Source organism: Papaver somniferum, chromosome 2 (assembly GCF_003573695.1).
Source record: "Papaver somniferum cultivar HN1 chromosome 2, ASM357369v1, whole genome shotgun sequence".
Taxonomy (NCBI): domain Eukaryota; kingdom Viridiplantae; phylum Streptophyta; class Magnoliopsida; order Ranunculales; family Papaveraceae; genus Papaver; species Papaver somniferum.
The window spans coordinates 24338534-24354387 of NC_039359.1; the positions used below are offsets into that span (position 1 = coordinate 24338534).

The 15854-nt window shown below is 40.2% G+C and overlaps 1 protein-coding gene across 1 annotated transcript; it reads left to right on the forward strand.

Annotated features, from left to right (window-relative positions):
- The first annotated feature begins 6120 nt into the window (after window positions 1–6120).
- Window positions 6121–9281, forward strand: LOC113347163 (trihelix transcription factor GTL2-like). Its single transcript, XM_026590761.1, has 2 exons — window positions 6121–7090; window positions 7571–9281. The coding sequence occupies exons 1-2, from the start codon at window positions 6630–6632 to the stop codon at window positions 9114–9116; spliced, it is 2007 nt and encodes a 668-aa protein (XP_026446546.1). The 5' UTR covers window positions 6121–6629; the 3' UTR covers window positions 9117–9281.
- The last annotated feature ends 6573 nt before the right edge of the window (window positions 9282–15854 follow it).

Below are 15854 nucleotides of genomic sequence, written 5' to 3' on the forward strand. Positions count from 1 at the left end.
CAACGTGTTGTAGCCGTCCTTATGAGATGCATTTTTTGATCATCATGAAAAACTTACTTCCTGCGCGCTGAATACATGTGATAGATCTACTTCAATCGGATTTACAGTTGTAACCACGTTGTTTAGACGAGTCTTCTGAGCCCTGGAAACCAACTGCACGTACGACTCACCAATTAATCGTATTAGTACTTCGGAAGGAGAAACTAGTTTAATCTCATGATTTAAAGATGAGCTTCTCTAATTATCAAAACTAAGTATATTCAAGGAAGTAGATAGACATGAATTAGTTGATGACTTGAAATTCTAGCTAGGTCTCCGTTCATTCATGGACACTGAGTCCGGGACCATCATTTCTAAAAACAGTAGTCCCAACCTTAGATGGCAAGTTAATACTGTCTAGAGAGAGAAGGGACACAATACTGATTTACTGAAAAGAACATAACATTTTGGTGGTTTGTGTTGGTGGGGATCTCATTTTGTTGCTGTGTGAGGAAATTTTAGCTGTCGACTGGAACCTAAATGTGATGTGTTTGGACTCTTCAAGAACCAAAATCTGACTCTCATTGAAAGACAATTGTTTATTAACGTTCACACCTACTGGTGTAGGATGTTAGTACTGGAAACGGAAGAAACCACACATAGATAAAACTTCTCAAAGGAAGAATATGATTATTCAAAAGTCTGTCCTCTTTTTCTTTAGACGAGGACATATATAGGCCTTATTAGGCTTTAATGACAATATCTTCTAAGATTAATGCAAATAAAAGGAAATCTACCCAAATACGATATCATGCAAGATATCTCTTATTTCTTAACAAAAATAACATGCAGATATTCTTGCATGGTTAACGAATATTCTTTCGCTGATCTCTTCCTTTCAAATAAGATTCTGCCATATCTTGCACTACATCATTCTCCCCGGGAAAGAGGAAATTCGCCCTCGAATTAGGCAGGTTAGGAAGATCATCATCGGACGAGTCGCCGTGGTAGGGAATTAGATGACGCACATTGAACACATCAGCCGTATGAATATGACTGGGAAGCTTCAGACGGTAAGCATTGGTGTTGAGTTTTTCGATTATTTCAAATGGACCAATCTTGCGAGGACCTAACTTGTTGTACGTACCCGCCGAAAAACGTTCCTTAATAAGCACAGCCCAGACGAAATCACCTACCTCAAATTCAACATGACGACGATGCTTATCAGCGGCCGTTTTATATTTGGTAGAAGAAGCTACCAAATTTTGAGCAGCAATCTCATGAATGTGGTGAAGATTCTCCACTAACGCATCCGCAGTGGTATGCACACGTTGTAGGTCTGGAACCGGTGCTAGGTCGAGTGAGGAACGAGGGTTAAACCCACAGACCACTTGAAAAGGACTAAACCCTGTGCTTCTATGAATTGCTCTATTGAAAGCGAATTCAGCTTGAAACAGATGTTGATCCCATTGCTTAGTGTGAGACCCAACCAAACTACGAAGTAAATTCCCAAGAGAACGGTTCACTACCTCTGTCTGTCCATCCGTTTGTGGGTGATAAGCGCTGCTGAATTTTAGCTCCGTACGTAACAATTTCCAAAGGCACCTCCAAAAATGACTAAGAAATTTAGAATCACGGTCAGAAACGATGGATTCCGGAAGACCATGTAGACGGTATACATGTCTGAAAAATAATAGCGCCACATTAACCGCGTCCGTAGTCTTCTTGCATGCTACAAAATGTGACATCTTGGAAAATCTGTCAACAATAACAAAAACAGAATCCATTCCTTGTTGAGTGCGCGGCAAACCGACGACAAAGTCCATACTAATATCAGTCCATGGCTTTGAAGGAATTGGTAACGGCATATAAAGACCCGCATTCGTAGCTGACCCTTTAGAGATCTGACAGACGTGACAACGGGAGACAAATCGTTGTACCTCCTTAAACAGACGCGGCCAAAAATAGGAGAAAGAGATCAGTTGGAACGTTTTGTCACGACCAAAGTGACCTTCGTTATGTATCTCCTGGATGATCTTCAATCGCAAGCTACAGGACGGGATGCACAGTCGAGTACCCTTGAAGAGAAAGCCGTCCAGCAAGGAGAATTGTGGATTATTGCCTGCACGTACAGCTTCCAATATGACAGAAAAATATGGGTCTGATTGGTATAATGTAGCAAACGAGTCAAACCCCAATACTTCCGTCCGCAGGGATGTTAAGAGGCTACGACGACGACTCAGACCATCAGCCACACGGTTTTGACTACCAGCTTTGTGTTTGAGGACGAACGTGAAATCCTGCAGATAGCTAGCCCACTTAACCTGTCGTGCATTCATCTTGTCTTGATTACCTATGTGCTTGAGAGCGTCGTGGTCAGTAAACAAAACAAATTCGGAATGAATCAAATAATGACGCCAGTGCTTGAGAGTCTGTATGATGGCATAAAACTCCAATTCGTACGTGCTATAATTACGCTTGGCTCCATTCAACTTTTCACTGAAAAAGGCGACCGGCTTACCTGTTTGGCTTAAGACGGCACCAATACCAACCTTAGAGGCGTCTGTGTGAACTTCGAACGGCAAAGAAAAATCGGGTAAAGCTAAAATAGGAGCCGAACAAAGCTTCTCTTTGAGCAAGATGAAGCTTGCTGTTGCCTCTTCTGTCCATGCAAATTTACCATTTTTCATGCAGTCGGTGATTGCCGCTGCTATCGTGCTAATAAATCTCCGATAAAAAGACGCAAACCCGTGAAAACTCCGAGCCTCATGGATTGTTTGGGGGCAAGGCCAAGTGCGTACAGCATCAACCTTAGACTCATCCACCGAGATGCCATCCTTGGATATGACGTATCCGAGAAACAGAATACGATCCGTACAAAAAACACACTTCTTTGGAGCAGCAAAAAAATGTTGTTGGCGTAAAACTACTAAGACCTCACGAAGATGACATAAGTGACAGTCCAAGTTAGTACTATAAACCAATATGTCATCGAAATAAACGACAACAAACTTACCTAGAAATGGTTTTAATACTTCGTTCATTACGCGCATAAATGTACTAGGAGCATTGGAGAGACCAAACGGCATCACCAACCATTCATAAAGTCCTTCCCTTGTTTTAAAAGCGGTCTTCCATTCATCTCCTGGCCGTATACGAATCTGATGGTAGCCACTACGCAAATCCAATTTACTAAAAACTGTAGCACCATGAAGCTGGTCAAGTATATCGTCCAACCGAGGAATAGGAAAACGATACTTTACCGTAATCTTATTAATAGCACGACTATCCACGCACATGCGCCAGGTACCATCCTTCTTAGGAATGAGCAACGCAGGAACTGCGCAAGGGCTGAGACTCTCCCTGATAAGGCCTTTGGCTAATAACTCCCCCACTTGTCGTTGTAGCTCCATATATTCTTTTGGACTCATGCGATAATGAGCTCGATTAGGAAGCACTGAACCAGGCACCAAGTCTATCCGGTGCTGAATAGCTCGGGAAGGAGGTAAACCCTCTGGAAGATTATCTGGGAAGATATCCTCAAAGTCCGATAATAGCTCCTGCATACACGCCGGAACTTCCATAGCAGCTGTAGCCTCAAGAGAGAGACCACACAAGAGTAACACCATCCCTTCAGTGAGCATCTCGTTCTCAAACGGACGCCAAGAAAGAAAATTGGAAGCCACGGAAGAAGCAGGTACGTTGACTGTCATATTGGCAGGAACCAGGGTAACACGAGTATGCTTAAATATGAATGAGTATGTGTTCAGCTTACCATCATGAGTCACTGCCCTATCGTATTTCCATGGTCGACCCAACAGCAGATGACAGGCATCCATCACCACGACATCACACCACACGGCATCTTCATAGACAGAACCAATTGAAAACTTCACAAGGCAACGTCTGGAAATATTTACCTCGGATCCCTTACTAAGCCAATGAAGGGAATATGGGCTAGGATGTTTTTCTGTGGGAAGCTTGAGTTTCCGAACAGCCTCGTCAGACACCACGTTTTCACAGCTGCCGGAATCAACGATCAAACGACACACCTTGCCTGCAATGGTACACGTTGTCTGGAAGATGTTCTTTCGTAGCCATGACTCGTCAGCGTCAGCTTTAGGAGTAAGAAATGAACGACGGTAGATCATCAGACAGTCACCTTGGTCACCTGGCAGGAACACCTCATCGAACTCAGCTGCTGTCTCTTCCGCATCAGCAAAGACATCAACAGTAGTATCCACTTCTGTAAGCAAAGCCTTACCCGGTCTTCCAGCCTTGCGACACTCGTTTGCCAAGTGATTTGGATCTCCACAACGATAGCACTTAGGACCAGACTTCGTAGGCGTACTAACAATCGGTTGAGCGGAAGCAGTATGAGAAGAAGAAGTCAGAGGACGGCCAGTTGCTGCCCGAATCGACTTACGAGATAGTTGTTTCTCCAATCGCAAAGCACGCTGATGAACCTCGGACACAGAATAATAGTCAAACAGATTAAGGGTATCTTGAAAAGTCTCTCGCAAGCCCCCTAAGTATCGATAAACAAGTTGGTCTTCGGTGTCTGTAATACCTGATCGTGTGACCAAGTCATAGAACTCTTTTGTATATTCATCAATTGACCGAAAACCCTGACGAAGATTTTGTAAACGAATATAGAGTTCCCTTGTATAGTTAAAGGGTAAAAAGGCCGAACGCATGCACTTTTCAAGCCTAATCCAGGAAGAAATAGGAGGTTTACCTTTCTGAATTCTAGATGCTTTCAACTGACGCCACCAAACAGCAGCCCTTCCGCGAAAGCGCGTAGCCACAAGCGAAACCACTCGATCATCAGGAACCCTCTTAAATTCCAGAACTTCCTCCACGGTAGAGAACCAGTCTATACAATCTTCCGGTGATAAACCGCTACCATGAAACTCAGGAATCTCTATGCGGAATGACGATTCCCAACTCCTAGAATCACGCTCACGCCCAGCAAAGGGGTTTTCAGTATCCGTATCGTCATCTGTTCCATCCGAATTAGATGCATCCGTAGGAGGACGACGGCGCTCATGTCGTTGTAACAATGTTGCTACTTGACCGGCGAGCTGCTCAACCGTGCGTGATAATTCATCGTATCGAGTTCTCTCCATCACCTCCTCAACTAGAGCTTCGCGAGGACCACCCTGACCTCTACCACGAACCATGTTGGAAGGATCGATACCCAGATTCTGAATACCAATTGGTGTAGGATGTTAGTACTGGAAACGGAAGAAACCACACATAGATAAAACTTCTCAAAGGAAGAATATGATTATTCAAAAGTCTGTCCTCTTTTTCTTTAGACGAGGACATATATAGGCCTTATTAGGCTTTAATGACAATATCTTCTAAGATTAATGCAAATAAAAGGAAATCTACCCAAATACGATATCATGCAAGATATCTCTTATTTCTTAACAAAAATAACATGCAGATATTCTTGCATGGTTAACGAATATTCTTTCGCTGATCTCTTCCTTTCAAATAAGATTCTGCCATATCTTGCACTACATCACCTACTCACCTAGATTACTATATTCCTCTACGTACACATCAGGTGCATCATTAATCATGGACTTTATACCTTCCATCCACCACCACCAGGTACCAGCAGACCGCCCACCGTTCGTTATAACTAAGCTGCATTTTCATTTCCGACTCAGAGTCCACATGTGACTTGTCTGACTCATCTCCCATGCACAAGGGTACATATGTGAACTATTTCTGTAACTACGGATGTCCTTTGGTGTCAAAACCAGGATAATAGTATATAGGGAGGAGGGAAAAAAATCATAGTGTTAGTGTCATCGAGTACATAATCACTATGCTATCAAAATGCATGCAACTGGCCTCACACCGGCCCTATGCTGGCTCTGCACTCCATCTATTCTGTTGAAGTCAGCTGCATGTTTCTTGTCAATAATGCATATATCGTAGATTTTTTTTAGTAGGGTTAAGCGGGATATGGCTCAGGACCCAAAAGTTGGATCCGGGCAATAATACTCTCCTATATCAAAACACCAATATCAATATGAGATAACAAACGGCACCAAACATGTCATTGATATGAAATTTTGTCATTTCATCAATTACTGGCATGGGATCCACAATTCATGGGGGTCCATCAAAATGATGGTTCATCTAATATAACAAACTCATCTTAATTTCTGATCTTCTTCTTCATCATCTTCATCAAGACGACATCAACTAAAAAGCACTGAATTTAATGAAAAATTTCTAATCAATCAATGAGAAACGAAATGAAATGGAACCCCTGACCTCCTGCTTTCGTTATGGCCGTATACTGTGGGCCCAAATTCCTGCTGTTACATGTTTTCACGTGTCCCTGATTATTCATCTCGATCCGTAATACATCATCATCAGCCTATACTGCAACACCAGCTAGTTATTTGCATAGGATTCTAAATTTTTTGCTATAGACTAGTAGGGAACGACAAATTATACTCTTACATGAGAGAGAAGAAGTTGTAGAGAAAATAACCAATAAGACATGATGATGAGTAGTGAAAAAACACAGTAAAGAGATTCGTTGGATTCACAGCTCAAAAAAAAAAAAAATCTCGACTTGCAACTCAAAAAACACGAGAAGTGGAATTTTGTATACTCCAAAAATGTTTAATGGAGTTCCTGAACAGTTCCATCAATTCATAGCATCAAGAACAACAACACCGTTACCACTTTCGCATCCTTTAACTCTTCCTCTTCATGTCTCCCCGTCTCCTCCTCCTCCAACTTTCTCTAACTTCATTGACCCGCAACAACTTTCTCACCAACATCTTCAACAACATCAGCATCATCAATTGTATCAGCAACAGTCTCATCTTCTCCATCAACTTCATCAGCAACAGCAACAACAATCAGCATCAACAGTACAGCAAGTGGTAGTGCATCATCATCAACAACAACGTCAAGATGAAGAGAAAGAAGATGAAGAACAACAGCTACGTGAAAGAGTAAGATCTGTTTCTGAAATGGGGGATCCATGGGAGAAAGAAGAAGTTCTTGCACTATTAAGAATCAGATCTAGTATGGGTCATGGTTTTTCTGACTTCATTTGGGGTCATGTCTCAAGGTACACCTTAATTCACTTCCTTCAACTTACAATTCAGTCTAACTTCTCAAATCAGTTCTTCTATAGTACTCTAACTTATCAAATTGAGTTCATTGTGATGAAACTAATAAAATATGATTATTGGACTTTAATTACGAGGTGAATCTCGTATATAATGAATTTAGTTAAAATGATTGTTATACATTAATACTAGCAATCATTGCCTGAAGATTTTTCTAAATTAGGTTCATCTTTTTTGTAGTTGAACCTAAGTATTTGGAACTTATTGAATAAAATAGAAATACACACACTACAAGTCTGCAAACTGAAAACAAATAAACTCCAACTTTCATCAATTCTGCTCCCTTCTTAAATTTTGGCACAGACGCACAGTAGAGAGTAGTAGTAGTAAGTGGCGACAGATAAATAAATAAGGAAATTAAGTTCATAGATAGTGTTTTTCTTGGGTTTCTATATTTTTATGTTTTATTGTGAATTCAGGAAACTAGCTGAGCTTGGGTACAAAAGAAGTCCCGAAAGATGCAAGGAGAAATATGAGGAAATGAATCAATATTCTAATGATACTACTCCTACTGCTAACTACAGTAGTAGTGGTAAGAATTACAACAGATCATTTAGCGAACTTGAAGCATTGTTTGAAGATCATCACCAAAACCCTAAACCTACTGCCACAAATACTTCAGTAGTTGATAATGAAGATGAGAAGAATAATATGGTAAGAAGTAGTAATGACAATGCTGGTGGTGATGATGATAGCCAAGGGAAAATTGGTTTAAATATGGAAGAGAATTCAGGAAATGAGACTTTAGAAAACCCTTTTGTGGAAAATGTGGTGAAGAAACAAACTAGAAGTAAGAAGAGAAAAAGACACGATCATAAGCTTGAATTACTTAAAGGATTGTGTGAAGAAATTGTGAACAAGATTATGAATCAACAAGAAGAGTTACATAAGAAGCTTCTGCAAGATATGGAAAGAAAAGAAGAAGAAAGGGTTAGTAGAGAAGAGATTTGGAAGAAGAAAGAAATGGATAGAGTCAGTAAAGAGATAGAAATGAGGGCAAAAGAACAAGCTATTGCATGTGATAGAGAAACTACAATCATTGAATTCTTGAAGAAGTTTACATCAAGTATTTCATCATCGTCATCACAAAATAACCAAGATGATCTATCATTGAAGATTGAAAATATCATAAAAACATCATCACGGAATCCAACTTCATCATCATCACCTTCAATAATTCTATCATCATCATCAGAGAACCCAAAGTCTGCCATCTCTAGTGTTCTAGTACCCACTACTCAAAACACCCCAAAAGTGCCAACCTCATCATCTCATGTAGCCACAGCAACCAACAGAACACCTAGTCCTACTCATAGCAATCAAAAAATACCAAATTTGTCTCATTTGGACCTAGTCTCTGAAAACCCCAATTCTATTATTACTACCCAAAACAATAACCAAGGTGATGTCACTTCTTCATCCACTACCACTGCTGCTGCACTAACAGTGTCATCACAGGAACCAGGTTCAACATCCAATAATGATAGGGAAGAGAATGGAAAAAGATGGCCACGGGATGAGGTTTACTCATTGATAAATCTTAGATGCAATCTAGGTAACAGTTCTAGTAATGGTGGTGAAGACAAAGAGAACACCAAAATTCCATTGTGGGAGAAAATATCTCAAGGAATGTCTGAATTAGGTTATAAAAGAAGTGCAAAGAAGTGTAAAGAGAAATGGGAGAATATTAACAAGTATTTCAGGAAAACTAAAGATACAAACAAGAAAAGATCTTTAGATTCTAAAACTTGTCCATATTTTCATCAACTGAACACTTTGTATAATCAAGGAAGACTCACATTGCCTTCGGATGGACCGGATAATCAATCATCAGCTGGTAATTCAACAGAAAACCATCCCGAGTCACCGGAAAGAGTGGTGAATGGTAGTAAAGAGGAAGGAGCTGGTGACGAGAAGAACAACAATTCTGCTCAAGTTTCAGCACCATTAGAGTTTGAATATTAGTTAAATAGTTTCTATTAATACTATTATATTGTAGTTATTAGTATAGTTAATCCTAGTAAATTTTTAAATATGTTACTAAAACTAGTATCATTTCTTATTGTTTTTAATTTAATCCAAGTTATTATGAATCGGAAAATGTAGGCAAATAATTTAAAACTGATTAATTATTAATATTAAAGATCAGAATCACATTATTTTATGAGTTATTTGGTTGATTCACTCATTAAGTATTATTTTGCAAGAACAAGATTCAAACCATGTTTAATTAAACATGGATTTAGTACTATTGTTAGAATTCTAGGTTTGGAGTTCGGAGTACACTCTGTCGTGCAAACTTTAAACAAATCTTTGCCATGCACCTTTGCTCAAAGATTCTGCTTTTCATGAACAAAATTACCTGTATTTTCTTGGAAAAGGTGTTAGGACAACTGTCTGAATATGTGCACACGCTGTTTTACGTATGTGCACATGATGTGCACACTGTATTCTCGAGTATATTTGCATATATTCTGTCATTAACCTTAGGAGATTCTTTCCTATAATGTAGCCTGTAACCCTAATGTATATGAATAAAAAGAATTATTTTTGGTGTTTCTCATTATCGATTGAGAACCCATTCAAAGCTGTGCTCCAATTTGGTATCAGCCTCTCCTCGATCCAATGGCCACTTCTTCCACTTCTGACTCCATTTCCTTATCTACAACCGTTTCCCTCAACTCTTCTTTCAAAACGGCCATGACAGTCTTGCAGAATGCTATCACCATTAAGCTTGACTCTATGAATCTGCTGCTTTGGAAAGCACAGTTTGAACCCTATCTTCAGGGGTATGCTCTTGAACACTATTTTACGGGATCTCAAGCGTCTCCACCGGAAGTTCTAAACAATGCTCCTAACCCTGCCTATATCAGCTGGGTACGTGAAGATAAAATTCTTCTTGGATGGCTGTTCTCCTCTCTTTCACCAGCTATTCTTGCTAAAGTGCGTGTCTGCACCACATGTGCTGCTGCGTGGACAAAGATTGATGAACTTCTTGCCTCAAAATCTGAGGCCAATGTCTTAGCAATACGCCGTGAACTTCAGCACCTTCAAAAAGGGAATCGCTCTATGACTGATTATTTAGCCCATGCAAATCGTCTTGCTGACTCTCTTGCTGCAGCCGGACATCCTGTGTCTGATATGGAGCTTCGTCATATCCTCCTTGATGGGCTTGATTCCTCTTTTGAAACGATTTATGCATCTCTTCAAACTTCCATGGATCGTTTTACTGTTCAGACTTTGAGACTCACCTTTTATCTTATGAACGTCGTGTTGAAAAACAGAATCAGTCCATCGTGTTACCTCAAGCAAACGCTGTGAAGTCGACTCCAAATCATGGAAAGGGCTCTTCTTCAGTTGCTGATGCTATCTGTCAGCTGTGTGGTAAGTCTGGTCATGTTGCTCAGGACTGCTTCAAGCGTTTTGATAGAACCTACAAGCCTCCTCGAAAGCAACCATTCCTTAGAAACTCGCGACCTAATTCTCAAGGATCTACACCAGCAGCTTATGCTGCCACTCCTTCCAGCACATATACATATGACTGGCTTCCTGACAGTGGTGCATCACCCACATGACCAATGCTATATCCAATCTTCATGCTCCTACTGAGTATACTGGACCAGATCAGGTAAAGGTGGCTAGTGGTTCACATCTTGTATTTCTCATAAGGTTCGCGCTCTCTTGCCTACTCCAACTCGAAATTTTCGTCTCTCTAATACCTTATATGTTCCTCATCTTTCACACAATCTCTTATCTGTCTCTCAGTTCTGTCGGGACAATAAAGTTCTGTTTGAGTTTAATGACTCTTGTTGTCTTGTGAAGGACCTGCGAACGGGGAAGGTAGTTCTTCAGGGCACACTTAAGGATGGTCTATATACGCTGAGTCCTGTTTCCTCAGTTACTGCTCTAGTAGGGGAACGGACGACCCTACAGTGTTGGCATAATCGTTTAGGTCATCCCATGTTCAGAACTGTCAAGTCTGTTCTATCTCGCCATAAGCTTCCAGTATTAAATTCTCGTATTTCTTTTTGTCAATCTTGTCTAGAAAATAAGAGTCATAAACTCCCCTTTCATTCTAGTACCACTGTTTACTCCAAACCTTTGGATTTGGTTATCTCTGATGTTTGGGGGCCTGCACCCTCTCTTTCTAATGAAGGTTATCGATATTATGTTCTTTTTGTGGATGCCTTTAGCCGTTTTACATGGATATATCCCATGCATTCAAAAACAGATGTTGTTTCTATATTCATGTCCTTCTCTAAACATGTGGAAAATCTTTTCAACACTAAAATCAAAATGTTTCAAACTGATAACGGAACCGAGTATCACCGTATTAAACCACTACTTCGTGAAAGTGGAACTCTTCATCGGTTATCTTGCCCACACATCCCCTCAAAATGGCCTAGTCGAGCGACGCCATCGCCACATTGTGGAAACTGGTCTAACATTATTATCCATGGCATCTGTTCCGGTGAAATTTGGTATGATGCATTTTTACCGCTTGTTTTCTCATGAATAGAGTTCCGTCCTCATCAACAGGGTCTCGCTCTCCATATGAGATGCTTTTTAACAAGGTTCCGGATTACTTATCCCTAAAAACTTTTGGATGTTTATGTTTTCCTCACTTACGGGATTACCGCTCCAATAAGCTTGAGTCGCGTTCTTCTGCATGTGTCTTTCTTGGGTATGACTCTGCTAGAAAGGGTTACAAATGTTTTCATGTATCTACTGGTCGAATATATTGGTCTCGACATGTTGTGTTTGTGGAGGACTCGTTTCCTTTGCTGCCACTGAACTACCTTCCTCTTCTCGCCCGGACCAGGTACAGTCTTCTACTCCCCACTTTGTACCTTTACCTTCTCCGTCCAGCACCATACTTCATCATAGTCCTCCCATAGAACACAATCTCACAGATGCTCGTCATGGCTCTCCGTTGCATCAGACCGTTTCATCCAATCCATCCATTGACTCAAATATGCCTGCTATCATACCCAGTTCAGCATCTCCTTCTGAAAACTCTTCTGTCTCCTCTCCACCCTCACTCCGTTCTACTGCAGACTCCAGCAACTCCCTTTCTGTTCCACCAGTTGATGTCTCACCCTCTACAACCACTTTGCCACCACCTGCTGCTCTCAATGACCATGTCATGGTTACCCGAGCCAAAGCTGGTATCTTTAAACCCAAGGTTCTCCTAGCATCCAAACATGCAAACTTACTGATGATCTTTTTGAACCTAGCTGTTATACAGGCTAAAGCGGATCCAAAATGGTGCAGCGCAATGGATGATCAGTACAATTCTTTGATGAAAAATGGAACATGGACCAAGGTTCCTTACTCTCCTGGCATGAATGTGGTTGGCAGCAAATGGGTTTTCCGCATAAAGCGCAAAGCAGACGGCACCATTGAACGACGCAAAGCTCGTCTAGTTGCTCAGGGCTTTAAACAACAGTTTGGCATTGATTATGGGGAGACCTTCAGCCCAGTAATTAAACCATGCACCATTCGTATTGTTCTCACACTTGCCTTGACATACAACTGGCCAGTGCAACAGCTCGACATTCAAGATGCTTTCTTAAATGGCTTTCTTGATGAAGAAGTCTATATGAAGCAGCCACCGGGATATACTGACCCTCTTTTTCCAAAACATGTATGCAAGCTACATCGATCTATTTATGGCTTAAAACAAGCTCCGAGGGCGTGGTACCATCGTTTCAGCTTGTTTTTGCAGAAATTAGGGTTTGTAATCTCTAAAGCTGATACATCTTTGTTTATCCGACACTCTTCTGGGGAAACTACTTTTCTCCTAGTCTACGTCGATGATATTATTCTTACAGGTTCGAATATATCTTATTTAGAGAAACTCAAATCACAGCTTCATCAGGAATTTGCTCTAAAGGATTTTGGTCAGCTGTCTTTCTTTCTTGGTGTAGAAGCTACCTGGACCTCCACAGGCTTATTTCTCTCTCAAAGGCGTTACATTGAAGACCTTCTTCAACGTGCAAATATGCATGGTGCTAAGCCTGTTGTAACTCCTCTCAGTACCTCTACTAATCTACATCCAACTGATGGCTCTCCTCTCACTGATCCGACATATTACCGTAGTCTTGTTGGTGGTCTGCAATATTTACTCCTTACACGACCTGAGATTGCTTTTGCCGTAAACAAAGTATGTCAATTTATGCACGCCCCTACGACTGCACATCTCCTTCTTGTGAAAAGAATTCTTCGATACTTACAGGATACGTCTACTCATGGTATATTTCTTCGACGAGGCTCTTCTCTGCAACTCACCTTCTCAGCTTACACTGATGCGGACTGGGCAGGTGATCCTACGGATCGTCGTTCTACAAGTGGCTACTGTGTTTTCCTTGGCCCTAACATCATCTCCTGGAGTTCACGAAAACAGAAGACAGTGTCTAAATCCAGCACGGAATCTGAATACCGTGGACTGGCAACTGCTACAGCTGAACTCATGTGGGTTGAGTCTCTTCTTCAAGAATTAAGGACTCCCATTCGTACTCCTCCGGTTCTGTGGTGTGACAACTTAGGTGCAAACTACTTAACTATGAACCCTATTTTTCATGGCAGAACCAAACATATTGAGATAGACTACCATTTTGTTCGAGAACGTGTTCAGAAGGGACAACTTATCGTTCGCTTTGTTTCCTCGACGAACCAGCTTGCTGATATATTCACTAAGGCTCTGCCTAAAGATCGCTTTCTATCTTTGCGTTCCTTGCTTACTGTTTGCCAACACCCGCATGGAACGAGGGGGAATGTTAGGACAACTGTCTGAATATGTGCACACGCTGTTTTACGTATGTGCACATGATGTGCACACTGTATTCTCGAGTATATTTGCATATATTCTGTCATTAACCTTAGGAGATTCTTTCCTATAATGTAGCCTGTAACCCTAATGTATATGAATAAAAAGAATTATTTTTGGTGTTTCTCATTATCGATTGAGAACCCATTCAAAGCTGTGCTCCAATTAAAGGCAACATATCTATGGTTACAAAAATAAATGCAACAACATCAAGATTTTTCCAGCAGATAAATGGTTCGATTCATTCATTCGAGTTTACCTTTGGGAACATTATACACGCCGAATTTCATCACATGTTTTACCTATGGACACAAAGTTTGTATTGCATACACTTAATCTTTAGTTAGGTGGATGAATGTTGGCTTGATTATTATTTTAATCTTACATAAGTATGTTGATATAGCACCGCCACCGACATTTTGAGTTCTTCAAAATTAAAAGACCGGAGAGATAAATAAACAACCGAAAATGGGTCATTTGTCCAAATATTTTTAAATCACGGTTCAAATGGACGAGTAAAAAATAGTTTGGGTGAAATGGTCAAAAAAATAAATAGTAAGGATGAAACTGATTTCATCCTAGCTTAAATTTAGAAAATAGCAAAGATAAAACTGGATACATCCTGTGTAAATTAAAAATAAGAAAAAATATTTGAAAATGGGCACGATGAAACTGGTTACATCCTGTCTATTTTTATATTTTTGTCCATTTAAACATTATCAAAATCTAACTATCCATTTCACCCAGAAATTATTGATTTTGGTCTTTCTAACCAATTTTGTGAATAAACAAATATTGTGACAAAATTCTCACCCAAGATGTCACGGATATATAGAAATGGTTAAAATGTTGTTGAAAAATTGGTCCTACCATATGGCCATGTTAAAAGTTAGGGCAGAGATAGATATGTATATGACACTGAATGTGTTCCCAAAAAGAACGATGAAATCTTTAAAATGGAGGAAATGAACAAGAACACTGTTGGATAACATATCGTGATATCACTGTACTATTAGTATAGTATTTACACAATTAATTTCCTCTGTAATGATGTTTCCTAAGGTCAAAACCTGCAGTATCACACGTGAAGCGGGTCCACCAATTAAATTGCTTGGTTTTTTGTTGCGATACTTTCATTCCATCCTATCCAACAGTCCAAAACGTTAGAAAGCTAACCTAACTATGAGCTAGCTGCTAGGTAGGTTGAACCCCCCCCCCCCCCCCCCCCCCCTATCTCTACCAGTGGAAGCGTTTGTACGTTGCCCGTCTGCCTAGGTAGATCAGATGATGCAAAGTTCGATCTAAGCTTAATTAGTACGACAGAGATTATTCTTTTGAAATTCAGCCACTAAATCTTCTATAAACAGAAAAGATATTTTGGGGATTTGAAAATGTAATGTACATCGTCAGACGGTCAGATTTTTGTACCAACTTGATATCCTTGGCAAGGACACTGCAAGCCGCCCATTGGTTTTAATCATGGTAAAATGGGTCATTTGTCCAAATATTTTTAAAACATGGTTCAAATGGACGAGTAAAAATTTATATGGGTGAAATGGACAAAAGAAAATTTAGTAAAGATGAAACTGGATTCATTCTGGCTTAAACTTAAAATATAGCGAGGATGAAACTGTTTACATCCTGACTATTTTTACATTTTTGTCCATTTAAACAGTATCAAAATCTAAGTGTCTTTTTCACCCAGAAATTATTGGTTTTGATATTTTTAACCAATTTTGTGGTTAATCATTTGTGCATTTTTGGATAGTTTTATCAAGTTTCTGCATTTCTAGCTGAATAGCAAAAAAAAGGTGGCAGCAATTTGCAGTCTTTGCACCATTCAGCTAACTATCGGTTACGGAGAATTTTAATCC

What these genes read in the sequence shown, in the direction of transcription:
- LOC113347163 (XM_026590761.1), top strand. Translation starts at nt 6,630, where the DNA reads ATGTTTAATGGAGTTCCTGAACAGTTCCATCAATTCATAGCATCAAGA. An exon ending in ATTTGGGGTCATGTCTCAAG is followed by an intron (nt 7,091 to 7,570) that starts GTACACCTTAAT and finishes TTGTGAATTCAG; the next exon opens with GAAACTAGCTGAGCTTGGGT.